The sequence below is a fragment of the Sander lucioperca genome, chromosome 2 (assembly GCF_008315115.2).
Source record: "Sander lucioperca isolate FBNREF2018 chromosome 2, SLUC_FBN_1.2, whole genome shotgun sequence".
Lineage (NCBI taxonomy): Eukaryota > Metazoa > Chordata > Actinopteri > Perciformes > Percidae > Sander > Sander lucioperca.
The window spans coordinates 20393037-20420919 of NC_050174.1; the positions used below are offsets into that span (position 1 = coordinate 20393037).

The 27883-nt window shown below is 41.3% G+C and overlaps 2 protein-coding genes and 1 long non-coding RNA gene across 3 annotated transcripts; 2 read left to right on the forward strand and 1 right to left on the reverse strand.

Moving 5' to 3' along the window:
* LOC116063345 lies at window positions 1-25330 on the forward strand. The gene is made up of 3 exons (XR_004896726.1): window positions 1-1353; window positions 23188-23197; window positions 25319-25330. It is a non-coding gene; the product is annotated as an uncharacterized LOC116063345 (long non-coding RNA).
* dus1l (dihydrouridine synthase 1-like (S. cerevisiae)) lies at window positions 4118-15811 on the forward strand. Its single transcript, XM_031318082.2, has 14 exons — window positions 4118-4248; window positions 5190-5476; window positions 6260-6368; window positions 7047-7097; window positions 7277-7389; window positions 7886-7968; window positions 9433-9536; window positions 9674-9821; window positions 10789-10885; window positions 11559-11647; window positions 11918-12087; window positions 12738-12775; window positions 14145-14220; window positions 15161-15811. Exons 2-14 carry the CDS (start codon window positions 5240-5242, stop codon window positions 15379-15381), a joined length of 1536 nt encoding a protein of 511 aa, XP_031173942.1. The 5' UTR covers window positions 4118-4248; window positions 5190-5239; the 3' UTR covers window positions 15382-15811.
* LOC116063306 (tryptase-2-like) lies at window positions 22743-27793 on the reverse strand. The gene is made up of 5 exons (XM_031318228.1): window positions 27693-27793; window positions 26795-26969; window positions 25502-25761; window positions 24260-24399; window positions 22743-23042 (listed from the first exon to the last, which is right to left on the reverse strand). Exons 1-5 carry the CDS (start codon window positions 27742-27744, stop codon window positions 22884-22886), a joined length of 786 nt encoding a protein of 261 aa, XP_031174088.1. The 5' UTR covers window positions 27745-27793; the 3' UTR covers window positions 22743-22883.
* Window positions 27794-27883: the final 90 nt, after the last annotated feature.

The following is a 27883-nucleotide window of genomic DNA, read 5'->3' on the forward strand; positions in this document are numbered from 1 at the left end:
GCTGTAAGATACAGTGGTAACACAACAAATTTATACCAGCATATGAAAATTCTGTCCTGGGTTTTAACTTATAATCCAAATGTAAAATCACAAAAACACTTGGGCTTAAGGTCATGAAAATTCATCCTCCTTAATTATTAAAAGGTATCGTATCGCCGACATTGGCCCTGTATTTACTTGGTATCGGATCGATACCAAATATTGCAGTATCGCACACCACTACTTAACATCGCTGTGCTCCCACCGAACGTACTTGTGTGCGGGAGCAGGCAGTGGACCAAACCACTGTGGAAGGAGGGGGGGACTCAAGATGTTTTTTAAAACTTAATTTTAGTTTGTATTGTTTTACTACTTACACAATTATTTTAATTACATATTATTGCATTATTTACAATACACACAGCATGGTTTTTTTAAAATCATTTTTAGGAGGGGACAACCCTTAGATGAGGTAGGTCCTGACCCCCATCCCCCATCCCCCATCCCCCACCCCCCGTGATTCACGCCTAGCAGAGAGAGGAGGCTGGATAAGGGTTTAATTACTTTAATTACTATGCTCATTCCTTTTTTTTAAAGAACCCAATAGGATGGACTAGCACGTAGTTATTTTTTTATTTGTTGACAATAACAAATCAAGTCATTGCAGCCTACTCTCAAAAACAAAAGGCAGCTTTCTTTTTAGAACATGTTATAAAGACTCTCATGTTATCAGAAGGTTAGTTGTGTAACTAGGAACACCGTCCTAATAATGCTTAAAATGAGTTAGTGTTTGCCGTGAAAACGCTTGACAGGCTCGTAATATCCTTACTCCTCGGTGTCATTACAGTATAAAGTATCTTCCCCTATAGTCCGCGCTTCAACAGTTACAGTGGATTTGATGTTTAAATGAGAAGTGTTTTTCTGTCATGCCAGTATACTAAATGTTTGCAAATGGGAGCTTCACGCATCGAGTGTGCAGTTGTTTGAAGACGCTGTCGCTAGTCTCGTTTTAGCTTTGTGATTCCTCCAAAAATTATAAGCAGGGCCCAAATTATTCTCCACAGCTTTGTTATGGTCTCCATTACTCATTATCACGTCTTGTGAGATATTTACAGTCTTGTAGATAGAGTGTGATATTTAAACTTTTAGCCTTTAGAGTTTGCAATACAGTCATATTATTATTATTATTACATATATTACACATTACGTATATTATTAGCACAGATAAAAGATAAAAAATAATCATATGTTTTTTTTAATTTACACAACATTCCATGATTGGCTTACTGGCCTGTAGGTAAGGTAGCCATCCACAGACACATTTAAGCTTAGGGATTGACTAAACTCAATACTAGATTACTATTTTGTGTGTGTGTGTGTGTGTGTGTGTGTGTGTGTGTGTGTGTGTGTGTGTGTGTGTGTGTGTGTGTGTGTGTCTTTTTTTCAGGGAAAGACATTAGCGCATTAACCTGCGCTATTTTATTCCTCATACTGCTCTCACAGAGCATGTAGTGAAGTTAAACATGAAAAGAGAAAACATCACTCTGTCCCTTGATTCCATAGACTTGTTGCCAGTATAGCACAGGTAGCTTTAAGTTAGATAACGTACAGCACACTCACTGTTAGTGGTGGTGCACTTGCAGGGAAAAACGGCACGTAATAAAACAGTGTCCATGGTGACGGATGTAGAATAGTGGGTGGGACTTCATGTGAAGTGTCACTCAGCTTAGCAATGGGCCATAATGTCTTCATTTGACCATTTAACACAATCGTTGGTCAGCAGGACAATCTACCAAAACAATGTTTCTTTAAAAATCCACCTGAAACAGCTGCTACAGGAAAATATTTATTTATTTTTGAATGCTTCTATATGACTTGTCATTGAATATTGTATTTATTTTCCAATGTTATAGATTATTTTATTCTAACGTAAGTTATGTTGAATATCATGCTCTCTAGTTATTTATTCGGTCTTATAAAAATGTGTGTAACTAACATTTGAATGTACAGTATGTCCGTCTGTGTGGTGAAGCTGCAATCAAACAGTGGTTTAGAGATGTGTCTTGACAGTGAAGCAGATCAACCTCACATCTGATCCTGGTATCAACACGCAAGCCATGACATGTATAAAGTGGGGCCACACCCCTGTAAAGTCAATTTCACATTCTAACCACAAAATCCTACTGAATGTCACTGATATCAGTCCAAACCGACTGAATTGTTCTTTAATTTTAACCTTTCTGTCTGTTACAAAATTCTGTATCCATTGTGTGAAAAAAACATATATTCTGACAGTAAAAATGTCATCATAAATCAAGTCCCCTTCCTGTATTTCTCTTATGCGCAATATCAGGAGCTAGTTGTTTTCATTTGGCTCTAATAAATATTATGTAGCTTAATATCCTCTTAACATTTCCAATCCAAGCATCACTGCTTATTCAGTGATTAAAGAAAGCTATACTTTTCATTCATTTAGGCCTACTCACGGTGGGATTTGTAAAGAAAGCAGAAAAATGAAATCCTCTTTCCAATACCATGGATATAGTGCCACTCTGCCAGCCATGCTAAAACACGTCTGCACTTCAATATCCAATGGAAAATGATCTCAAAAGGAAATAGCACAACGTGATGTCAACATAAAACACAGCGTGTTCGAGCCTGGAAGCGGAGTTCACAATATGTGGCGAAAACAAAATACTTTTGCCCATTAAACCCGGCTTGTTCGCTCCTCGGGTGTGTTTTAATCCAAATTCAAATTTTGTATACCTTGTTACGGATTATTAAAGTGGCCAACAGTATATTAAAGGAGAAATCTGGTGCAAAATGAACCTAGGGGTTAATAACGCATGATTGCCATCTTGGGAAAACAGTCATGGCCAGTCGAACGACGAGCGCCGTGCAACTGATAACCAGTAACATAGCTCAAGCACGGCGTTATATGTATACGTGAACGGTATTGTCTTTATAAACTATCTTTTCAATAAACTGTCTGTACACTTAAAAAGTTCTCAATGCTTCGGTTTACATATAGGGACCCTCATTATGCTACCGTGGAAGTGTGGTGCTATTTTGAGCCTTGTTAGTGGTAGAAAATAGCAATTTCTTTTTACTTTCCTCGTGCCCCGAGAACTAGCGTTATAAGCTAATTAGCGGTTTGGGCTAAAACTGGTCACATTCGATTAGCATGAAAACATATCTCATAACGGTCGACTCGGTAATCATGTGTTATTAACCCCTAGGTTCATTTTGTGCCGGATTTCTCCTTTAAATGGTTAAAATCTCCACCTATGCTGGTACTGAAGGACTACTGTCTGCATAACAAGTGTTTCTACCTTTGATACTTGAAGCGCAGTTTGCTAATACTCAGTCTCACTTTTACTTAAAGGTCCCATATGGTGAAAATGTTTTTTTATGGTATAATATAGGCTCGGGGGTGTAAAGTAAAAGCTGTGAAAATGTGAAATCGCTCACTGCCGCCATTTCTCCACGCCCCACAAAACTAGACCGCCTCCCAGCTAAACGGGCCAGTTAGAATTTGATGTATTTGCTACGTAGAAACTGGGTAACCAATGGGTGCTGACCTCTTCTAAAAGAAATTAATCGGTCCTCTTCGCCCGAATCCTCTGAACTTGAGTATTCGGGCTCTAACTGCTAAGGTCTTGCAGATCCCGCTGCCATGTTTATGGTAGGCTTCCAACAAAATCTGATTCCAGGCTGCCTCCTATGTAGATCTGTGCTTAGCCAATCAGAGCGTTCTGTGGGCTGAACATTCTATCCAGCAGCGAATCCAAGCGTTTGTGGGAGGGGGGAAAAAAACTCAAAAGTGTGGAAAAATCAACCCAACTCTTTTTTTTTTTTTTTTTTGGTACCACTATTAAATTAGTGTTTAATAGACACATATAAAGGGTACAGATATAAGTTTAAGTGTCACCATATGGGACCTTTAAGTGATATTTAGATTATTGTAATTATGTATTTTACATGCTTCTATTACTTCTTTGAATTAAGTAGAGTAGTCGGAATTAGCTTTTTCTACCACTGCTTTCATCCCTGACACCATAAGGGGGCGACAATACACCAAGTTAGATATATACCAGTCTCGCAATGCCAAACCTAACCTATCTGTCTTCACCACAGCGCTGTATACCCATCATTTTTACCAAGAAGAAGAAGAAGGCAGGAAACGTTCCCCACCGGTGCTATTACGCTGTTGCACACATTTGGAAAGCGCTGCGCCAGGAATACTCTAGAAATCTCACAGTATTACAGGTGAAACAACAAACTATGAAGATATATATATATTGATAATTACAGTTAGCTAGCTAGTACGTGAGCACAGCAGTGCATGCTGCCGCCAGAGAAACATAACGGTGATCATTGTTCTGTCAGGCTCGTTAGAGTTGTGTAACGTTACTGCGGCGGTGCATCATGTGCTAACGTTAACGGTAGTTAACAACTGACTGCTGTTAGCTTTCACTTGCTAATGACAGTAACGTTACAGCTCAGTCACAGGCAGCTAACTAGCTAGCTAGTTTGTGGATACATGCTTATAACTATTTAAGCAGACGGTAGAAAAAGTCAAAGACAGAAACCAACAAAAAATGGAGTTGCCATACAGCTAGCTAGCTAGTTAAGCTACAACATTTTGAGTGTCACAAACTACACATTGGAATTCTGCTTTAAGTCGCCGACGTCCGAAACATGTCACTTTAGTCTGAAAACGACAGCTAGCTTAAAAACTGCTCAATGAAAAATACATTTCAGTGAGTGTTCGACTGGTCAGTAACTTTAGATATCTTCTTGGGGAAAGTCCCCTGGTTCACGGCTGGATTGAAACTACCAAACTAACTTAAATACCAATAAATATACTTTTTTTTTAAGACTAATGTTAGGTAAGCTAACCACGCCATATCAAAATAAAGAGGAACTGGCTAGACGAGATAGAAGGCTCGGGTTGGAAAGAGATCAGAAATCCACACAGTCCAAAGTGTCCTGGGTAGTAAAAGGTTGCACATGTAAAGGTGCATTCCAACATGTCATTTTTTGAAATTCAGCACAATTTTCAAAACTTTGACCTAAAGCCGGAAGGAAAATTTGTGGAACTACTGGGTGCTGCAACAAGACTCGGACGTGCATCTATCCCACTTTATTTCATGTAACCTTTCCTTTTCCTCCACTCTGCTTACCACTTTTTTTTTTTTGCAAAACAGGGTCTTTGATAATTTTTTTTGTCCTTCGTGGTCTGGTGAAGTCAACTGTGATGGCCAAGCTCCAGGGCTTTGAGTTCTGGAGGAAGACCCTGAAAGAAGCACGCTTTGTGGTGGCGCCCATGGTGGACCAGAGCGAGCTGGCCTGGCGCCTGCTGAGCCGGCGGCACGGCGCTCAGCTCTGCTACACCCCCATGCTGCATGCTCAGGTGTTTGTTCGCGATGCCAACTACCGGAGAGAAAACCTCTACAATGAGCTGTGTGAAGAGGACAGACCTCTCATCACACAGGTGAGGAGCCACACAGGCGAGCTCATTCCCTCCCAGCATGTTTATGATCTTGTGCAGTGCTCACAGGCTTGTCACAAGGTATTGTGTGAATTAGGGCTGTGCAATTAATACATTTTGGCTCCTAATGATCTAATCGCTTACTGCACCTTTTTAATCGAGGAAAAGAAAAAAAACAGATTATTTTTTTGCACATTTTGTTTTGCAAGTAAACTCTTATTTTGTCTTTTCTTCCGAATGAAAGAAAAAATGTTTCTTCTTCTATCTTTCCAAAAGGACAATGAGTAATCGTGTTGAGTAATCGTGATTTCAATATTGACCACAATAATTGTGATTATTTTTTCCGTAATCGAGCAGCCCTAATGTGAATTTCCATTGACACTGTTTTTTCTTACATTAAAGGTGCTGTAGGTAGGATTGTGAAGATCCAGCTTAGCCAAAAAATTTGAACATCGACAACTTCTCAGTCCCTCCCCCCTTTCTGCTAAAGCCCAAAATGGTCTCCTAAGCCCCTCCCCCCACAAGGGAGAATGAATGCGTGTGCATGAGCAGTGATTGACACGCAGTTAGACTCCACGCAAATCACACTACAGGCTGTAGGTGGTGCCAGAGGAGCTGGATTTGTTTTTTTAAAATGACCTGCTTCATGTAGTTCTACTGGAACATAGGGTCAGTTTCAGCAAATATGACAGAAAGTTAGTTTTATCAGGCTTACCTACTGCACCTTTAACATTGTTTCCTCATGTAATGCCAGAAAATCACAGTGTTGCGTTCCCTGTGTGTCAGTTTTGTGCCAATGATCCAGAGGTGTTCCTTCAGGCGGCTCTACTGGCCCAGGACCACTGCGATGCCATCGACCTTAACCTGGGCTGTCCACAGATGATCGCTAAGAGAGGTATGCACAGTTCGGACCCCTATTTCCCACCGGGCACGTCTGCACTGCATTTTGGGGGTGCCACGTCCCCCCCCCGCGAGCAATCGCTGCCATTCATGTCAATGCTTGATATTCCACCAGCTGTGCTGCGTCCCAGAAGCGTGCGTGAAGCGGCTCTACGCTCCGCTAAAGATACGCGCCAGGTCTATTTTCACACGAGCCACGGAAGGTTCTGACAGCCGGTTTTTGTCGGATAACGAGAGATTCATCTCAGAGGTTGAAAAACATAATACGACATCACAGATCTTTTTTATAGGGACAACACCAGAAAAGAGAAGGCAAGGAGGTAAATTACTGGAGTGCCTGGAGTGGAAGGTAGATACAAGCTTAATAAACACGCCATTGATCTGTAAAGTACTTGTAGAGACAGTAACATCGGCGAGTCGGGCAGGCAAGACGCTCCGCTTCTGAGACGCTCCCGGTGTGGTATGGCGCGTGGCGGACGGACGGACCGAAACAGCGGCGCAGGCGGAAATGCAGCACAGACGTGCCCAGTGGAGAATCAGGAGTTCCAGAAATATACCCCTAAAGTCTGACTTTGGCGACTCCTAGTGGTTGTGTCAGAAAAGACACCGAAAGCCAACCTCGCCGACCGAGTGAAAAGAAACAAACTAACCTGTCTTGATGCTTGTTTCTAAGGGCACTATGGCGTTTTCTTACAAGACGAGTGGGAGCTGTTAGAGAAAATGGGTAAGCCTGCCTTCATCTAAATCTAGGACTCCGGGAGGATCTCAGTCAAAATGTAACAAATGTCAAATTTCTTGCACCGGTGTAGTGCCACTTGACTCGAGCGCAGTTACTATTACTTATTATTATATTACAAATCCCAACAGTTTAACCTGACCTAACCTTTCCTTCTATTTTTACAGTCAGGTTAGCCAATGAAAAGCTCTCGGTGCCCATCACATGCAAGATCCGTGTGTTCACGGAGATAGAAAAGACGGTCCGCTATGCCCAGATGCTGGAGAAAGCCGGATGTCAGGTGGGATCGACGTTTAACCAAACGGAGATCGATTGAAGCTCATTTTTAACTTCACAATGTTTAAAGTGTGTAAAATCTGCATTCAATGCGGTTTCAGGAAGCATTAGTTGAGCTGTTGATTTCTTTTAAATTTTCTTTATTTTCCTCTCATAGTTTACTTTTCTCCTCCTTGATGTGTTGGCTCCTGTTTGTGCATCTACTGTAAATAGCAGCACATTTGGGATGTATGCAAACTTTGTTGAATTTGTTATTATTATTATTATTATTATTACTTGTATTTTTTTATGGGGGGGAATCAGTTGGTGTTGGAGGAGTCAGGCTTGGGAGTGCTGTGTGCATGTGTGAATGTATTTTGTGTTTTTGTATTTTCTGTTTAATTGTCTTAAGGACCCCCCTCGAAAATGAGATGGTTCATCTCAAGGGGTTATCCTTCTAATAAATGCTTATTAGAAAAAGTGATAAAAAAAAAGTCCTAAGTTTGGCTTTATCTTCCCAGCTGCTGACAGTGCATGGCAGAACCAAAGACCAGAAAGGAGCCATGACGGGTATCGCTAACTGGGAGCACATCAGGGCCGTACGGTGAGCTCCCATCACCTTGTTTTAAGGCAGTGTTACTCACTGCGCGGCTCGCCAAGCTTTAATTTGTGGCTCGCATGGCAGTAAATAATACGGTGATATGATATCAATACAGATACTTCATAAAACATAAAAAAAACAAAACAAGCAGGGCTATAACATAACCCTAAGTCTGCTCTATTACAAAAAAAATATATTTAAAACATACCCAAAACAGCAGCAATACAAGATGGAAATATAGACTGGAAAATATATTTAAACTTGCTCTGCCCTTCCGTCCATAACACACTGACTCCTGCTCTTAACGCCGAATGTGCTCTTGGATGGTTAGACGATGGCTAATGTAAAAAAAAAATTGCATATTGTATGTTCATGGATGACAGACTGATAAGCAGACATGCTATTTATGACTGGATGTAGCTTTTGATACTTAAAAGTGCCTCTCCTGTTGACTCTGTCCAGTCAGTGTGGCTCTCATGAAAAAAATAGTGAAGACCACTGTTTTAAGCCTTCACATGTATATGTACATCTAGTCTGGAACGTAAACATTTGACCAGCTCCCCCAGTGGTCTCAAACCAATAATTTAGTGCTCCTTTACTGCCTTTATTAAAAACCAAACGATTAAGGCGGGTTACACACTGGATGCGTCGCACGAGCGTGTCAGCCGCGTGGCGTGTCCGTTTTTATTTCGGCTCCCATGTTAACAGGTTAGAGCTTACACACTGCCTGCGTGAGACGCGCCTGAGACGCGTTCCTGCTAGAAATAGAACCGACGCCTATCTTTCACGCGAGACGCGAGCGTGTTGGAAGCGTTTCCATGCAAAATAGAATAGGAAAATATGTTTGTGTCATTTAGACACGAATGCATATTAATAAATGACATCTTGATGTTTGAAAGTCTCGAGGTTTTGACATCAATGTAGATATAAATGTAATAAAACATTTCAGAGAAAAGATTTTCAAATATAGCACCTGTCATACAGAACGAAATATTCTGTAACATATTTTGCAGTCAATACTGCCGACGTTGCCTTACTTTAATCAAATCAGTAGGCTATATATTTATTTTAAGTTTAACAACTCTCTCCCCATACGTCGAACAAGCCTATATATAAAGGGTAGAATAGGCTACAATAACAACGTAGTGTGTGTTCTGAGTGACGGTCCAGCTACACAAAGTTGTCATAAACAGACAGCCCACTTACCCAGTTTTCAGACTTTGAATGTGTCGGCGCTACGTCCCGAGATCAGCCCTCCCTGTACCTAGGAGCAGCGCCGCGTCACACACGCTTCTGGTGTGTAGGACACAGAAAAATCCACGCAGCGGCCACGCTTCTGAGACGCAACAGAAACGCCACGCTCGCGCGATGCATCCAGTGTGTAACCGGCCTTATAGTGCTTAATGTTTGCCTCATTTTGGAAAACAACATCTTTTCAATAACAGTTTGGTGTGTTTTTGCTTTCAGGAAGGCCGTAAATATTCCAGTGTTTGCAAATGGCAACATTCAGCACCTGAGTGATGTGGAGCGCTGCATTCAGGAGACAGGAGTGCAGGGAGTTATGAGTGCAGGTTAACCATTCATGTCTTTTTTTTTTTTTTTCTAATTCAGCGGTGATAACGGACGATTCATAATGTACATTCATGCTCAGGAGATGCATTGTTTTAAAACTAATTTCTGTGTTCATCTTGGTATTATTTTTTTTTAGAGGGGAACCTCCACAACCCGGCACTGTTTGAAGGATGCAGCCCCCCAGTGTGGGAGATGGCTGAGGAATATCTGGAGGTGGTGCAGCGGCATCCCCCCTGCACTCTGTCCTATGTACGAGCCCACCTCTTCAAGCTCTGGCACCACACGTATGTGTCTCTCTCTCTCTCTCTCTCTCTCTCTCTCTCTCTCTCTCTCTCTCTGTGTGGAATACAAGACGACCGTCTCCATGCTATTAGTCTAAGATCTGCTAACATAGTCGTCCTCCTTGAAAGCTTTAAAAACATGAAATGCTTCCATTAAAGTTATAATGCTTAAGATTTCACTCCTGGTTGTTTTGGCACCACCCATGGTTACTGTGGCAACAGCATGTTCAGTACTACAGCGAACACTCGTTGAACAGCTACAACAGAAGAGCAAGTGGTGTATCTGTTTTCAGTGAGATGCACATTGTGTTCCTGGCTGCTTCACATTAAAAGCCACCCCATATTTCACCAGCAGGAGGAAATGTCGGCTTAGCATTAGCAGTGACTAAATCCAGCTCTGATAGGGCTGTAGAGTGAACAGTAAACAGTAAAGGCCTGTCCACACCAAGAACAATAACTAAAAAAGATAAAATCGTTGTAACTGAAGTGGATGGTGGAGTCCACACCACAGCTATAACAACTGGGTTGACCAGGTTTTACGCTGCTGCTGCTCTGTCTTGTCTGTCTGTCTGTGCCCGGCGAGATTTTCAGTCTTTTTATTTGCGTGAGAAAATGGTCACGAGAGCCTGTAAAAAGGGCCAACTGTGCGAGTCTCACGGTCAGTGCACGAGAGTTGGCAACCCTGCAACATATTTACTGTACCAAGTGACATTGTAACGGTGCATGTTGAGCTGAGAGTTAATGCACAGCCCAGCTCAAATTTTCCTTGCACATGGAATTTTAGCCCTGTGTTAGCAATGGGTGTGGCTGAAACACCTGAAGTCATTAATCGGTAGGGGTGTCCACTCTGACTATTCTGGGAACATTTCTGATAAATGTTAATCTAGAGATTTTTGATAAGGAACAAAGTCTTGACACTCAGCTCTTGTAATGTGTGTGTGTGTGTGTGTGTGTGTGTGTGTGTGTGTAGGCTACAGATCCACCAGGATCTGAGAGAAGAGCTGGCTAAAGTGAAGACCCTCGAGGGTTTGGCCGGTGTCAGCAAACAGCTGAGGCTGCGCTGCCAGGTAACCGCAAACAGCAGTGTTTTCCACCAGGCGCGTCTGCGCTGCGGTTCCGGAGGGCCCGCGAGCAATCACGGCCGTTCAAGTCGATGCTTGATATTCCACCAGCCGCGCCACGGCACGTCCCAAGAAGCGTGTGTGAAGCGGCTCTCCACTCCACTAAAGATGCGCCCCAGGTCTATTTTCACGCGAGCCGCGGGGGTGAAACGGCGAGAGCATCCGGTCAGTTTACTAAAACACCCCCCCAATATCCTATACGCGTTGTTTTCACGGATGGGATCGCCCTGCTTCCCAGCATTGCGCGCTATAGTGAGCTTTCCACCACAATGACCACTGGCAAGCAAAGAAAACGGTCTACTCCCTCCTACAACCGCGATGGCTGCAGCTGATTGGACAAACGCGGCACGCGGGGCTGGCTGCTCCCGAATTTCAAAACCGACCATAATTGCGGCTCGCTCGGAGTACGATCTCGTATTTTACGAAAGTAGTTCACCAAAACATGTTTTCTGAAAACATTTTAAGCGAGAGTGGAGTTGTGCAGTTGCTGAATCTGTCTTCATTTCAGATGAACAAAGGTGGGGAAGCGGGGAAATGACGCTGACAATGGGCACACACCTTTTACAGGATGAAGGAGAATTGGTGTACCAGTAGCTGTACTCTGTGTGTGTCTGTATAGGAGGAGATAGCCAAAGGAAGGGATGTGGAGGAAAAGGAGGGCGGCCTGCCGTTCCCCCACTGGATCTGCCAGCCATACGTCAGACCAGAGTGAGTCACCACCCTTTGTTGTTTTTTTCTCTTATTTTCACTGGGACATTTTCATACAATTATCATACATCTGAAGAGTAGACGTCAAAGTAGTCTACATTCTTGGACAGTGAGCTGCAGCGGAGCATCAGCAGGCAGGAAAAAGAGGCTTCTATATTGACAGATGGCATTTCTTGGGAAACCTATTCAAAGAACACTGGACTATCCAAGAACTAAGGTGAAGAAAAGTTCTCTAACACAATAATATTACTTACTGCCTATGCCTTACAGGCCAAAGGAGCCGGTTGCCAACGGTAACAGCCATGGTTCAGAGGTGAAGAAGACAGTGTGTCAGAAGAGGGCACTGGAGGACTCGGATGGCTCAGCTGACACACTCTCCAAAAACAAGCAGAAGAAGAGATCCCGAAACCCACACAAGAACTTCTGTCCCGAGCAGAAACGTGAGTCTAAAGGCTCTGACGCACCAACCCGACGGCCGACCGTCGGCAGAAAAGGCAGTCGGACTGATCAGTAGGCTCCCGTGTCCCCCGAGCCGGTCCAAAAAAGTGCCTCGAAACACACCGAAGCGACGCCGACTTGAGTGTACGTTCTGCGCGTGCGCGAGACGTAATACGTCTCCATAACAGCAGGCGGCGTTAATCTGTATTGTCGCCCAAAAAACTGAAAACCGGAAATGACTATGTGTTGATAGTAGTCAAGAAGGATCGTTGTTGTCATTACTCGCTGAACGATGGCTAGTAATAAGAAGATACTGGCGTTGTCAGCTCCGGTTTTCTCGTGCACTGATTCGCTAGTCAAGGGCTAGCACTCCACCAATCAGATTGGTCATTGAGTCCGACTGCCCGTTGGCCGATTCAACAAGTCAAATCGGCCAAAATGAAGGCCGACGGCTCCTCCGACTGACGACGGCACTGAACACACCGAACAGACTCGAGTCCCCAACCTCGCCAGACTGTCCCGACGACGTCCAACGGCCGATGATCGGGTTGGTGTGTCAGCGCCTTAACCCGTCACTTTCACCTCAAACTGCCGACTTCCTCTTTGACACGCAAAGAACGCTACAACAGTTTTCTCTTCTTTCCTTCCACAGCCAAGTACGTCAAATGTGAGCAGTGCGGGAACCCAAAGGTCAGTGTTTTTCGAGGAAATGTCCGTGTAACGTCAATGAAAAAAAAACAACTTAAGGGTTTCAACGTTACGGTTTACAAAAAAAGTTGTACTTGGTTAAAGTAAATTTTACTGTCCCCCAAACAAATAGGTTGTTTTTTGTTTTTCTCGGAAAAAAGTTAAAAACATCTAAAAGAAAACCCGCATTTAGCAAAAACCCGCAAAAGCATCCAAAAAATGTAAAACTTCAAAGAAAAGACTTATTTTTTAGATCGTCAAATGTCCAAAATAATTCAAAAAGCGGGGGCAAGAGAACGATTTATGATACGATGAGGCCATCGGGCAACCCTTATTGTTGAATCCTGAAAGTTGTACTTATGAACTTTTGTTAAAACAATAACTCAGTTGATATCTAAAAGGATTTCCATTGAAGACGTTGTCCTTTTTGCAACGGCGTCTGTGCTAGGGGTGGAACGGTACATGTATTCGTATTGAACCGAAACGGTACGGGCGTCCCGGTTCGGTGCATGAATTTACACAGAGAATACACGGTATAAAAATAAATAAAACTTGCGTGCAAATGAATTAATGTAATGTGGAACTACTGTTACATACGCGTTTCTTAGGGACACCTAATCTGTAGCCCCGCCTTAGCTCTGAAGCTCTTGAGCTCCGCCTACATGTCAAGTCGGTCCAGTGAGTCCAGACCAGAGCCATGTCTTTCTCTATCACTCTGGTCCACACGAAGCAAACTAGTCTCTTCCATATACAACCAAACACGGATGTACTGTAGCTGTATCCCTTCTTGCCTCGAACACAAATGGCTTCCAGGCCAATTTGCTTTGTTGTTTGCTCCGCTGTTAGCTCCACTTTTAGCTCCGCCGTTATTCGTTAGCTCCGCCGTTAGCTGCTCTTTTAACACCCTTGCTCTGTGCATTCACATATGAGAGCAGTGCTTGTCTCCCATATCACACTACTAGCTGATTGTCTTATTTTGTTTACAAGTTCCAGATGGAGTCTGGAGATGATGTGGGGTAGCCTACTTATTGTTTAGGCTACTGTTTACATCTTACTTTATATGCTTCTGGCTGTTGCAGCTAGCTCAGGGGAGAGACTGGATCACACTAGATGATACAGCCTGAGACATGCACAATAAAAAAAATTGCCTTCTGCATTTTTGTTATGCTTTTCCCTCCGTTGTACCGAACCGTGATGTCTGAACCAAACTGTGACTTCAGTGTACCGTTCCACCCCTAGTCTGTGCACGACATTCTGTATGCGTTGCCTTCTGCTTTGATCAACTTCACCCAAAGACTCAGTGAGGCGGTTTCCAGTGCAGTTTGTTTGATCGCCAGCCCCAGCACCTGATACGGTCTGTTTTGCTCTGCAGGGAAATAAATGCGTCTTCAACCTGTGCCGAGGCTGCTGTAAGAAGAAGGCCTACAAGGAGGTGGCAGACTGTCCAAGTCAGTACATGCACACACAGCAAACGACTGAATGCCGTGCTCTTTATTTTCATCACTAATCTATCCGATTGGGTTTTCATCAAGTCATTTTGCCAACAAAGTTATGCATACATTTTGCGTGACTATCTTAAAAAGTCAGAAAAAAATGCTTATCAATATGAGTTCATCCACTACTGTTGAATACATTTTATTGAAAGCACAACACGCTGAAGTGATTAGTTAGTAGATTAGGGACTGTAGGAAAATTACGCAATGTATTCAAACTGCTAAGTTCACTGCTAATGCTGATTTAACGATTTACTGTTAACATTTAATGTCGAGCTAAGGTCTCTTTCACGCCTGTAGCTTGGTTCATTTGGTCCCAGGGTTTCCGTGTGGTCTTAAAAAGTCTTAACATTTCAAAATCAAAAATGTAGGCCTCAAAAAAGGCTTCAATTCGCTGAAGTATTGTGTTTTAAGTCTTAAATCATTTTAAACAGGTCTTCATTTTCCTACGTCCATGCAACGCAACCTCTACTGCCCTCTAATTTTTTTCCCCGTGGGGTTGTAGTTCTTTTCTTTCGCTAATCCAAATGTAATTCGCTGCATTACGACTACAAATGAGACCATACAACATGTAACTTATATTGCTGCCAATCAGCTTTCTTGTTATTGACGAGAGTCCCTTTCGGATTGTACCACAGACATAAAACAGATGTTATTCTTCAGCAGCTGGGAAGTGCAAGTTTAGCGATACTTGGCTTGAAAAAAAGAATTTAGGGCTTAGTTGACGTTGAGATAAAGGTCTTAAAAAATGGTCTTAAAACGTCTTAATTTTGACTTGGTGAAACCTGCAGAAACTCTGGGTCCAGGCCAATAAAAAATAACAAATAAAAAGATCCGTTGTTGCATTTTAGCTCTGGTGCGTTTTAATGAAAACAATGCCACCTTTGGTTGACAGGCCACGGGCTGAGGTTCAAGACCAAGGCGGAGAAACAGAAAGCCGACGAGGACGAGAGGAGGCAGGATGGAAGGAAGGAGGATGAAACAAAGGAGGATGAGAGGAAGGAGGGCTTGGCGACAGAGACGGAGAGAAGCAGCAGCAGCAGCAGCCCTCCTCTGCCTCCCCCAGATCCAAATACAGAGCTGCAGGTGCAGTCCAAGACTCCGCTGCCACTATGAGCAGGACTAAGGCTATCTCTACATGCACAAAGCGTACTCCGTTTAATACAGACCTCAGCTGTCACATGTTGGAATCAGGTACTCTTTCGGATGATGTGACAAATTTAAAAACCCTCGAAACGTTTCGATCAAAGTAGGTTCACGCAACATTTCAGCCACGTTGGCCTTCACCAAATTGTCCGACCTGCTTGGACGGTTCAGTCCAGATGTTCGCCACAGTGGTCATCACTGTGTGGACATGCAGCTTGAGGGTAATTGAAAGTAACAAGTTAGTGCATGTAGAGGTAGCCAATGATCCATCAGGACAAACCGTACACTGTACACAGCTGCTAAGAAACCTCAACAAGGAAGAGATTGTCTGTTTCAGACTCAAGTATGGATGGACACTGATGAGCAGACCAAATCCTTAAAGGAACAAAAACATTTCTTTTTGTATGTGAAGTGGTTTTCTTTCTTTCTTTTTTCTTTTTTCTTTTTTTTGGGTGGGTCAGTTTGGAATACTTTCTCAACTAATTATTTCGTCTTTTTTAAGACAAAGATTTTACGGGGAGAAGTTTGAGCATTCTTTTAGCCAAAGTTGTTACTGAGCCACCAAAGTTCAAAGATTCAGTAAAATACTTTGTCCCTACAGGTTTGGTTTGATTTGATATAAGGTCATGCGTGTGTGTTTGCATGTTCTACTCATTAGTTAACCTATTTATTTTGGGTAAAGGTTGGCCTGTAGTGCATTGACTTCCATGTGCCTTTTGATGAGAAGTACCACTGCCTATCCAGATATGAACCTGATAGAGGGATAGCAAGCTCAAAGTGTACAAGACGGCGATCTTCAACACGGGGTCCTCAGAGTTACTGTAAGGGGGGCGGCCAGATAATTGTTTAATGGTTTAAAAAAATATATATACACTACTCACAAAAAGTCAGGGATTTTCGGTTTTCAGGTGAACTTTTAGGATGAACCTAAAATCCACTATAACTTTTACAGGTGAACTTATTGGCCCTCATTTATGAAACGTGCGTACGACCTAAAACAGGCGTAGGAAGGGCGCACGCCGATTCCTACGCAAAGCAAGGCATTTATCAATTTGAACGTGAGCGTAGGCTGTAATTAAAATCTCACGTCTGGTCTGAACTCGTGTACGCAAGTTTTCGAGTCAGTGTGGACTTGGGGTGCAGCATTTAACAAGTTTAACAGGAGAAGGAGAAGTCATCAGTTGATCACTTATCGCGCACGGGCCACGGTGGAGTGATTAAGGGCAGATGGCTCTGTCTTGCATCAGCGGGGGGGACCCTACTATACACGGCAGAAAAAGTCTGCAACATTGTTTTAGCCTGTGGGGTTCTGCACAACATCGTGAAGGAAAACAGGGTGCCATAAATGTAGTGATGGAGCCAGATGACCTGATGCCCAGAGAGCAGTGTCCAGCACAGCCCCAACTGGGGCTATACGAAGAAGACGGGATAGTATTCCTCGCTTTTAAAAGGTATAGTGTTATGTTTGGCAATGATAGCCTACTCAATACAGGAAACGTGACAACGCACAACATTTTTATTTATTCTTCAGGTTTTCGTTTCTTTTAAAGTGTGGTTAATGGCCACAAGTGAACGATGAAAAAAACGAGTAAAATAAAAGACACTGCATAAACTCCGCTACTGTGTGTTTATTTAAATATAGGTGCAACATGTAGGCCTAAGAGATTGCAATATAAGCCTGTATATTACTATTAAGACTAGGCTATAGCATATGTCAAGGATGTATAAATTAAATAAACTTCAGCTGGAGTCTGATTTACCACATGCGCCGTTAACGTGAACAGAAAATTGCGTTGCCTGTATCTTTTCACGGCAAACGCGCATATTTGGAAAGCGGTCGCACAACAGCTGAAATGGCATACTCCTTCATAGTATCCTTCAACAATGGAGGAATGTAGCACAATGTGGATGTGAAAGCAGTTATAATTAGCCTATGTGATAATAAAATTTGTTGTGGTTAAAATCAACAAATAATTGGGATAATTAATCGTGATCAATATATTGATCAAAATAATCGTGATTATCATTTTGGCCATAATCGTGCAGCCCTAGGGGCATGGCCTCAAAACCGAGAATATATTAGGGCGTGATATTTAAATTACGATCGTTTCCAGCTGCTGCATTTATCAACGTACGACCATTCTTGCGCTCTGATTGGTGTGATACGAACGTTTCATGAATCACACGTGAAGCCTGTCGTAAGATGATTTCTGCGCTGGTTTCTACGTTAGGTTGATAAATGAGGGCCAATGTGACCTCTAAACTTTTGAATGCGCATGTCCAACAGTTCAATGTTTCAGTACTTTCTGCACAACTTGCTGTTCTCTAACAAGGAGCTTAACGGCAAAATTCACAACAGGTGTTTGATCCATGAATCGACCAATACGTCTCCTGGTTCAATTAGAATTGGTATTTAAACAGTCCTCCTCCTCATGCTGTTCACATTTTGACATCGGTTTACATCAATGTGGTCTGCGTGCTAGGGTACCTGACCACACCACCAGGCACAGGCGTCATCGTCTTGCCGGACGAGGGACCAGTGGGCCTCAGTGCTATTCTCTGATGAAAGTCGATTCATGTTGAGCAGAAATGAGGGCCGTCAACGATGTTGGAGACGTCAATCAGCCATTGTTGTCACCAGACGACCCTTTGGTGGTTGTGGTGTTACAGTTTGGGCAAGTGTGTCTAGTCAATACAGAGCTGCCCTACACTTTCTGAATGGTACAGTGACAAGCCCATACTACATGAATAACATCATTAATTCAGTCATTGTGCTCCTGCGTGAACAACACAGGCCTAATTTCATCTTCATGGACGACAACGCTCCAGCTCATCGAGGTCGCATCATTAGGAAACGACTGCTGGAGACTGGGGTACCTCAAATGGAGCGACCTGCACTTTCTCCAGACCTGAATCCCACAGAAAACCTATGGGATCAGCAGTCGCCGTGTTGAGGCCCGTAACTCTGTACCCCAGAACCTCAATGACCTGAGGGCTGCACTTCAAGAAGAGTGGGATGCCATGCCTCAGCAGACAATAACTCGACTTGTGGACAGCATGAGGCGTCGTCGTCAAGCTGTAATTGATGCTCAAGGGCACATACCAAGTTATTGAGACATTGACATTTTTTTTTGTGTGGTATACCCACCACTGTTGTTGGCTTTTGTTTCAATACATTTTTTTAAGATGAGGAAATCACCATTGCATGCTTCTACTTAAATGTCCTACTTTCATGATATAATACCACTGTAGCTTGAACTTTTTACATTTTCCATAAATTTCACCCGAAAGCCAGATATCCCTAACTTTTTGTGAGTAGTATATATATATATATATATATATAGCAAAACAAAACATAATGGACAAATGGTTGAAAAGTCCAACTTCTGATCAACTTCAGTTGAAATGAAAAGATCAAAGAGTAATTATTCTGTAATTGATTCCAGTTTAAAATCAATTCAGATGAACACATTTGAATCATGACCGGTCTGAAGCAGCTACTTTATTTTCTCATGTTTGGATCCTTTTTTTAAAAGCGTTTCTAAATAATGCAAATAAAAAAAAAAACACATTTTCTATTAGCGTGACCACTATCGTATCTGATGGAAGACAAGATTTCCCAGCAATCTGATTCAACATCAGCAGCATGCAAGGTTTCAAGCTTATCCATAAAAGTCTATCACATGTACTATCACTCTTTGCTTTATCTAAAGGTGGACGTCAGCACGTAATCTGATAAGATAGGCTTCTGCGCTATGAATCCAAAAATAGATCCCATGTCAGCCCAGCACACAATACAGTCACACATGTAGATGGGACTGACGTCAGCATTAGTCATGCTGACCATTAGAGCAAGGCCGGATTGGGCCCCTGTTGACCCCCTGGTTCTTGTTGCCTTTAAGTACGGATCAGGCACAGAACACATGGCACCTTCATAATATTTTGTCCCAAGACAGAGAAACTATCCAGCACTGTTATTTTCTTTTATTAATCCTGCCATAGGTTTGCTGTGTGCAGTGGTGGAATGGAACTAAGTAAGTTGACTCAAGGGCTGTACAAATGTTGAGGTACTTGTACTTTACTTGAGTATTTTCTTTTCATGCCACTTTCTACTTCTACTCCGCTACATTTCAGAGAGAAATATTGTACAGCTTTAGTTACTAGTTACTTTACAAATTAAGAGATTTGCACACAAAACCTACAAGTCCAGCTGAAATGATTAGCTGATTAAACACAGAACAGTTTGGATCGTTTCCAGTTTCTAAAATGGGAGGATTTTTCTGATGATACCACTTACATACATTTACATAAGTAACATTTTCAATGCAGGACTTTTACTTGTAACAGAGTATTTTTACAGTGTGGTATTAGTACTTTTACTTGAGTAAAGGATCTGAATACTTCTTCCACCGCTAGCTGTGTGTCAGTTTGTTTGTGGTAATTTCACTCAAATGGGATTTTGAAACAGGACCTCCGTAGGATTAGGTGAAAATGCATACCTTGAAATATACAAGACAAGAGAAAAGACTGTCTTTCAGAGGCTGTAGTGGGTTCCGTTTAAAGGTCCAGTGTGTAACGTGTTTAGTTGTTCATTATCAAAATCTGTGTTGCCCGTTCACAAACTTGTCCTTTTTCATGAATATTTACCACCACCATCAATTCCAACTATTCCTTTTGGCTTGAAATATTACATTTGCATGAACTGGGATAGACGCTCCATATTCATGCGCCATCTTGAAATACGTTAGCCGGTAAGGGACATACAGGACATACTGCTCTGCCTTTCGCTGTCACATGATAAACTCACAGGTGCTGCTAATGGGTATCGTAGCTTCCCGGCCCCGGCAAGTTTGAAGAAGGAAACATGGAGGACCACACGTATTCAAAATCCAAATTTCAGGAACAGGAGTCTTCTTCTTCTTCGCCCAGAAAAAGAAAAAGGATATTGAAAAGAGCAAGAGACCGGCTTTTTGAAGCGTGAAGGCTACCGTAGCTGTAATACGTACTTTGAGTTGCGTGGCGCGAGAGAGTTGATTGCGATATATGATCTCAACGCTAGATGGGGAAAATTCCTACACATTGGACCTTTAAAGCTAGTCAAGGTAGTTATTGCTATCATATGAAACTAAATAACGCTCCAAAGTTAAAGTTAATTAAAGGCTAAAGTTTGGCAAGGGAAAAACTGGCATGGCCATTTTTTCAAAGGGGTCCCTTGACGCTAGACCCCTTTTACTGGGGCATGTACCCCAGTGTTGATCTGCTGTGCCCCAGTAAAATCTCATGTGTAAAAGCATTGTGTAAAGCTGGCATATTTTTCACATCTAACGTGGTGAGTTAAGGATTTCTTACGACCAAAAACCAGAGGTAAGCTAGTAAACTTTATCTGCTGTGAGGCAACACAGTCGTGCTTGTCTAGCTAAGTAACGGTACTAACAGCTAACGTTAGCGGAGGTAACATGGAGATGCATTCTTGGTCTATTCCATCAAAATGACCTTTATAACATGATGTGTTCGAATGTTATCTTGTAAAATGTAGTTTTGGGCGAGAAAATTAAATAAATACAGTTATTCAAGGAGATAAGCAGATGTTTTTATATAAGCTTGAAATAAGGGAAGGGACGTAATTATGACCATTACAAAAGCTGCATTCATTGTCAACTTCTGAAAATGTATTGAAATATAAATTTGTTGCATATATCTATATATTTTGTGTATTTTGTTATGTACTACTTTAATCTCGTTCGTAATACAAAAGTTGTATGCAATAATTAGGTCCTCTGTCAGTCGGTGTCTGTAAAGATGTCCGAAATGGCTTTCCCTCTTGGAGATATTTTCCTTGCATCATAAAGTGCATTTCATGTATGTTTATTGTTACATTTTGGGTGTTTCAAGCAGCAGACTAGAAATGGAAGTAATAGTGGGCCAAGCAAGGGCGGTATGTATAGCACATTTCATACACAAAACAGGCATTCAGAATTTTTTTTTGGGGGGGCCTGTGCCCTAGTAAAGCTTTATGTCTAGCAATGCCCCCTGCCCTTGACCTCTCACCTTCAGATATATGAATGAAAATGGGTTCTCTGGGTACCCACGAATCTCCCCTTTGCAGACTTTATGATAATCCCATGTAGTTTTTTTCTTGCCAACTATCATGTTTTTTTTTGTTTTTTTTTTACAAATGGTTTATAGATTTTATGGCACTCTATTAGCAAATTGCTTGAAAAATAGTGCAAATAGGTGCTGTAAATGCAATTTCAGATCTCTTTAGCACCAATGGGTTTGATTACTCTTCATAGATATTGCTACTCATACAAATTGCTGTATCATGTCTTCTGTGGCGGCGGAGGAGCTTTGTCAAGTCGTAGAGATTTCAGTAGTTATGGTAGACGTTGAGCTAATTCACAGGCTATAATATCCCAGAGGGAGCATGCCCCCCTAGGTTTGGGCTGGGCCCCCAATGTTTATAATATCTGTCTCTGCCCCTGCTTGAAACTATGTTCTTTTAAATTCAGGGTTAAAAAGGTCTCACTGTTTGACTCATGTCCCACATCAACCTGTTGCATCACTTCATAGAGGTCGTACATTATGATGTCTACGCTACACAGAAATATTTGACATGTCGACAAAGTATTTGGTATCTTTAGAAGCTTTCAGATCTCTCTAGCACCAATGGGTTTGTAAAAGAGACACATGATGATAACCCTGATGATGTCATAGTGATGTCACTAACTTTGGTAGATGTTGAGATAGTAGTTCACAGGCTACCAAAGTCACTAGGAATCATCCTCTGGGGCCCACGAATGTCTGCACAAAGTGGCATGACAATAATGCAGTGGATCGGAAATGTGTCTTCATTTCTGATGAATCTCTGACCCATTTACATCACAGTAATGCTGATTCATGTGTGTTCTTCTAAATGAAAAAATAAGGAAAGAAAGTACATATTTTATCTTAAAATGTATTATTGTATTTGATATTATCTTTATATTTGATCTTATGGGTTGTAAGTCTGTCTTACATGTTTAGAAACCTCTATGATTTATGTTCTATGTGGCGCTGCTCTCTGCTAGAACAGTTATGGAACGAAACTTCTGGTTATGAAACTGACACCATATAAGGTTATTTCCTCATCTGAAGCTGAACTAATGAAAATGTGACATTTTTTAATAACCAGCTGGAATGGACTCTTCAGTGCAAGTGTTTTTTTTCCTTCTTTTTGTGCCTGAAACATTTGACTATGTCTAATCAAGCCAGGATGAAAATGCAGTGTGCAGCCTGTGCTGAATCAACCCCACATGGGTTTAATGCAAGAATTCTCCATTGTGACTCAACAATTGATGCTTTAAAGCTTTAATGCAAAGAATTGAGTTGAACAAACCAGAGTGCATGTCAAGTGAAGACAGGGTCTGACAGTAACAACACAGAAGAGAAGCAATAAGAAGGCTTTTAAAAATAGTTGTCTGCTTGTTGCAATTTTACTCCCTGTGGATGTAATCGTTGATGAAGCGCAGATGGTTGGACACTTTGGTGTAGACGCCAGGTCTGCCTGGGAGACCACAACTCCCATAACTCATGATGCCCACCTGCACGAAGCCACCGTTTATGCGGCACATCAGCGGGCCGCCATAATCCCCCTTTGGAAACACAAATAGCACACACATTGTGTAAGTCTTTCCACTGTGCATGGTCCCTTTCATTATTGAACTAGGTGAGTTGGCACACAGCAGATAAATATGGGGGAATACGTCAGTAGTTTGGATATTATGAGACTTTTAAGAGTAATTTTTTAGTGGTGGAAGAACAACTGAGATCCTGGGACCATAAACTAAAAAAAGAATCGTAATGCAATTTTTTAACGGCCTAGAGTGTAATGTACTTTTGATTTCACTTATTTGACTTCAGACGTGTTCTTAGTTTATTATTTGAAGATTTCTTTTCTATTTATTTAGTTATTTTGATGTGGGATTGTTTAAAAAAACAATTTTAATATTCTATTTAAAGGTCCCATATTGTAAAAGGTTAGATTTCATGTCTTTTATTATTATCTAAAGCAGGTCAAGGTGCTGTATAAATACTGTAAAAGTATTAAACTGCTCAGTCCACAGAGAAATGCACAAAGCCTGTATTATGAAACGGTGCCTTTAAACTAGCCGTTAGGACTTCCATACGGGTAGAAATTGCCACTACAATGCCGTTACAGTCATTCCCCGGCTGCAATGAGAGTGCAGAGACTCAGAGAGCGCAGATTTGGAAGACCCGGAAACACTGACCAATCAGAGCAAACTGGGCTTTTTCGGGAGAAGGGCTTAAAGAGACAGGCGCGAAAACTGATTGTTTCAGACAGAGTATATTCAGGCAGACAGTGTTAGAAAAATCAAGTGTTTTTTGAAAATTAAAGCATGTTAACATGTTCTAGTAGAAACCCAAAATACAAGTATGAACCTGAAAATTAACATGATATGGGACCTTTAATTTTTATTATTTAAGATTTTATAAAAAGTTTCAGTTGCAGTTCAGAAAAAAGGACACATGTTGTTCAGCGCAGTTTATATAACTGAAGCAACATTTTTCAGTCTGCAGCTCATTCTGTTAAAAAAAAATCCTGAGAAAATCGTTTCGTGAACTTAAAATCGTGAATCGTTGAGTGTATCATTATATATGTAGGCCTACTTAAAGTATCTCAAGTAAAAGTACTCATTCTACAGTAAAATGGACCCTATAGCTCATATTTTATTATATGTAAGATTGTTACTGCTGATTCATTACTGAATAAGTAACATTTTACTCCTGCTAGTTAAGGTGAAACTAGTTTCAACTACTCAAAGAGAGTTGGATTTCTATTTTAACTCACTTTACACGCATCATTTCCTCCAGCCATGTCCCCTGCACACAGCATGTCAGAAGTCAGCTCAGGATAACTGGCCTTACACACACTGTTAGGGATGATGGAAATCTTCAGCTCCTGAAGGGTTTCTGGACCTGGCAGTGCATCTGCATGGACACACACATGCACACGCACAGACGCACACACACGCACACACACGCACGCACACACACACACACACACACACACACACACACACAGAATAAGTGCAAAGGTGACATTTTAGCGACCGACGTTAGGCCTGTATTCATGGATGAACGTTTTGAGAGAAGAGAGCAAATTATTTTGTGTTACTGCTGTAAATGTGACAGATATTAGTGTTTATGACTACTACACAAAAACCCATAGCTATTTTGCCATAAAGGCCCTGCACACCTGCACAGGTGTTTTCCCATTATAACTACTAATAAGGATATTAATTCCGAACAATTACAACAAAATTTATAGGAGAGTGAGGGAGACAAGAGAGACAATAATAATGATAATAAAGCAGATTATATCTTTTTGTGTTTGAAGGCCCCCTCCAGTCAAAAAGGGTTTCGATTTTTGTTTCCGTCACTGTGATGTTTGAGCGTCACTGCAGAATGATGTGTGTGCAGAGTGTGTTTCACCTGGAGATCAGGAGAAGATAATGAATTAGCAGAAAACCGACGTGTAAAACGTATCTGAGGACTTCAGGAAGTAGTCAGGAAATAGTCCAACACGACCTCCGTAAAACCGCAGCTTTTGCACATTTTTTTGCATGCTTGAGTTTATGAGCTGTTGTTTATTTAGAAAGAACATTTAAATAAACCAGTCAAATATATAAATAGGGGTAGGGTATTTCAACTCAAAGTCATTCTAATTAATATCCTTTTACATTTATATTTATTTACAAACACATTGATATACTTGCCTTATGTCCTCTCTGCACCTTATCCATTACGCAGTCCCAATGTAGTTGTATTGTATCCCTCCTTTTTAAGTGCATTTGTATTGTATTGTGACCGTATCATATTTTATTGTATTGTACTGCATTAATAGTAGTGTTTTATGTTGTAACGGTATCTATCATTTATGTGTTGCGCTCATATGTAGGGTCATCCCAAGCCATTTTGTTTATGAGAATTTACAATGCATCGGTGTATGCGTGTGTGTGTGTGTGTGTGTTTACTTGTTTTTTTATACAGTATGTGCACCTTATAGGCTGCTTTATGTGCAAAAACTTACCATCAATCCCAATGTTCCCCCAGCCAGTGATCCAACACTCAGATGATGGACCGAAGGCGTTGTCAGCGCTGGGCAGATTCACTTTGCCAGCCATTTTTTTGAAATCCACCTTTTTCTTCAGCTTTAAAAGGGCGATGTCATGTCTATCTTCGTGAGAGTGAATGACGGCAGTAGTTATCTCCATGAAACGGGCTTGATCCTTTTGCAGGTTGAGTGAGTTGATGCAAGCAAAAGATCTGCGCCAATCAGGTGCAGGGTGTCTGGCAACACAAACACACACACATCACCTAAAACACACTGCACATTAGTATTCTAACATGCAGGTAGATTCAGCTGGGCCATAGGTGTAATTTACAGGGGGTAACAAAGCAAATTGTTCATTTGCAGAATCTACATTATCTATAAATCACCTACAACACATCAACATGGCATTTCGTCATTGTATTTTATAATATATTATATACAAGGGTGTAACCTTGGGTTGAGAAGTGTGGGGGGGGCACAAAACAGGGGGTCTGGGGGTCCTCCGCCAGAAAAATGTTTCCGTTTGAATCCCATTTCTACATATATTTGTAGGGACTATGGTTATACAAAAGCCATGAAATAATTAAGTTGACCATAATGATAAATTATGCCAGAAAGAATAGTACTTAACTAATTCTATTTTTTATTTTTTTTTATTTCTTATAATACTTTTTGTATATTTTTTCCTATGTCTATTGTAATGTGTATTTGTGTTATTCTGATTAGGAATTTCCCCAGTGTGGGATTAAAAAAGTCTATCTTATCTTATTTTATAAGAGACTATAAGCAAAAGATGTCTTACTTTCTTTATAGTTTAAAATAGTGGCCAATCAGGTGCCCAGATAGCTCAGTTGGTAGAGTGGGCGCCCATATATAGAGGTTTACTCCTCGACGCAGCGGCCGTGGGTTCGACTCTGACCTGCGGCCTTTTGCTGCATGTCATTCCCCCTCTCTCTCCCAAAAAATAAAAATAAAAAAAAATAAAATAGTGGCCAATCACAGAGACTTATAGGCTAAATAAAGTATCAAACTAATTTGAAAATGGGGGGACACAAACAGGATTTTAAAAAGTGTCCCCAGTGGAAATTACGCTGTAGGGCCTACTTAATATTTTAACGTTCACAGATGTATTTACATATTACTGGTATGCTGAGAATTAGTCGATCTCTGTATAACTGATTCAAATCTAATATGCCTGTAATAATCAATGCCCTCACTACTATGGAAGAGGATGAGGGTCATGTGAAAAGCACACACACACACACTTACCTTTTCACGCAGCTTGCTGAAGTCATCAACCATCCACTGCTTACAATGGTGGCGCCACAGCGCCACTTGTCGATGCCATTCGATGTAAGGTTCAGGTGCACCATCCCCGGCCAGCTGTTCCTCTGAGCATCCTTCCCCCCGATGATGGAGCTCCTCACCTCAGCCCCGAGCAAACCTAAAAAAGCAATAATGCAACTTCATAAAAGCTATTAGGGCTGAACGATTTTGGGGGGAAAATCTAATTGCGATTCTGATTCGATTTGCGATTAAAAAAAAGAAAGTTTAGCTAAAGTTCAATATTCACTGTGTAACATAAAACATGTCATGGAGCATTATAACACGAGACACCATCAAAACAGCTCTATATTCTTATGCAAGCATGAGAACATAACAGTAGATATGAATTTCCAGCAATTAAGTGTTTTTCTTTAAATAAGCATGGAACATTGAATAGTCAAACACAGAACAAAAGCTAAAGTTATAATAATAATAGAAACAATGCCTATATATATATATATATATATATATATATATATATATATATATATATATATATATATATATCAGTGCTTTCCTGTAAACTGAAATTTCTGATATGCCTCAATTCAATAGCATTATCTAACATCTAAAATAAAGTTATACAAATGAAAATGAATGAAAGAAAGTCCACTGAAATTAGTTTTATTAAACAATCAATGTGATATGTAACATTATTTCAGCATTTTTCTTCAGTAAATATAACCATAAAAAGAGGAATATAAAATGTTGAACTACATATTGCGCAGTCTATCAAGGTAGCCAATTAGATTGAACTGGATAGCGTTGATAAACTGCCCTCCACTAATTGGATGCAGATCAATCACCACAAAAATAATGTTGTGCTGTTTGTGTTTCTCACCTCCCGTGTTGAGGATCAGTGCCAGCACAGAGAGCAGAGTGATGAAGGCCATGGCTTTGGCGGAGTGATGCTGTGGCTCTGCACGCTGCACTTTTATACACACATTATCAGCACCATCAGCCCTCCCTTTTACTCTCCAACCACACGTTTTCTTGGGTGTTTCCACTTTGTAAGGCTTTAAAAAAAAATTG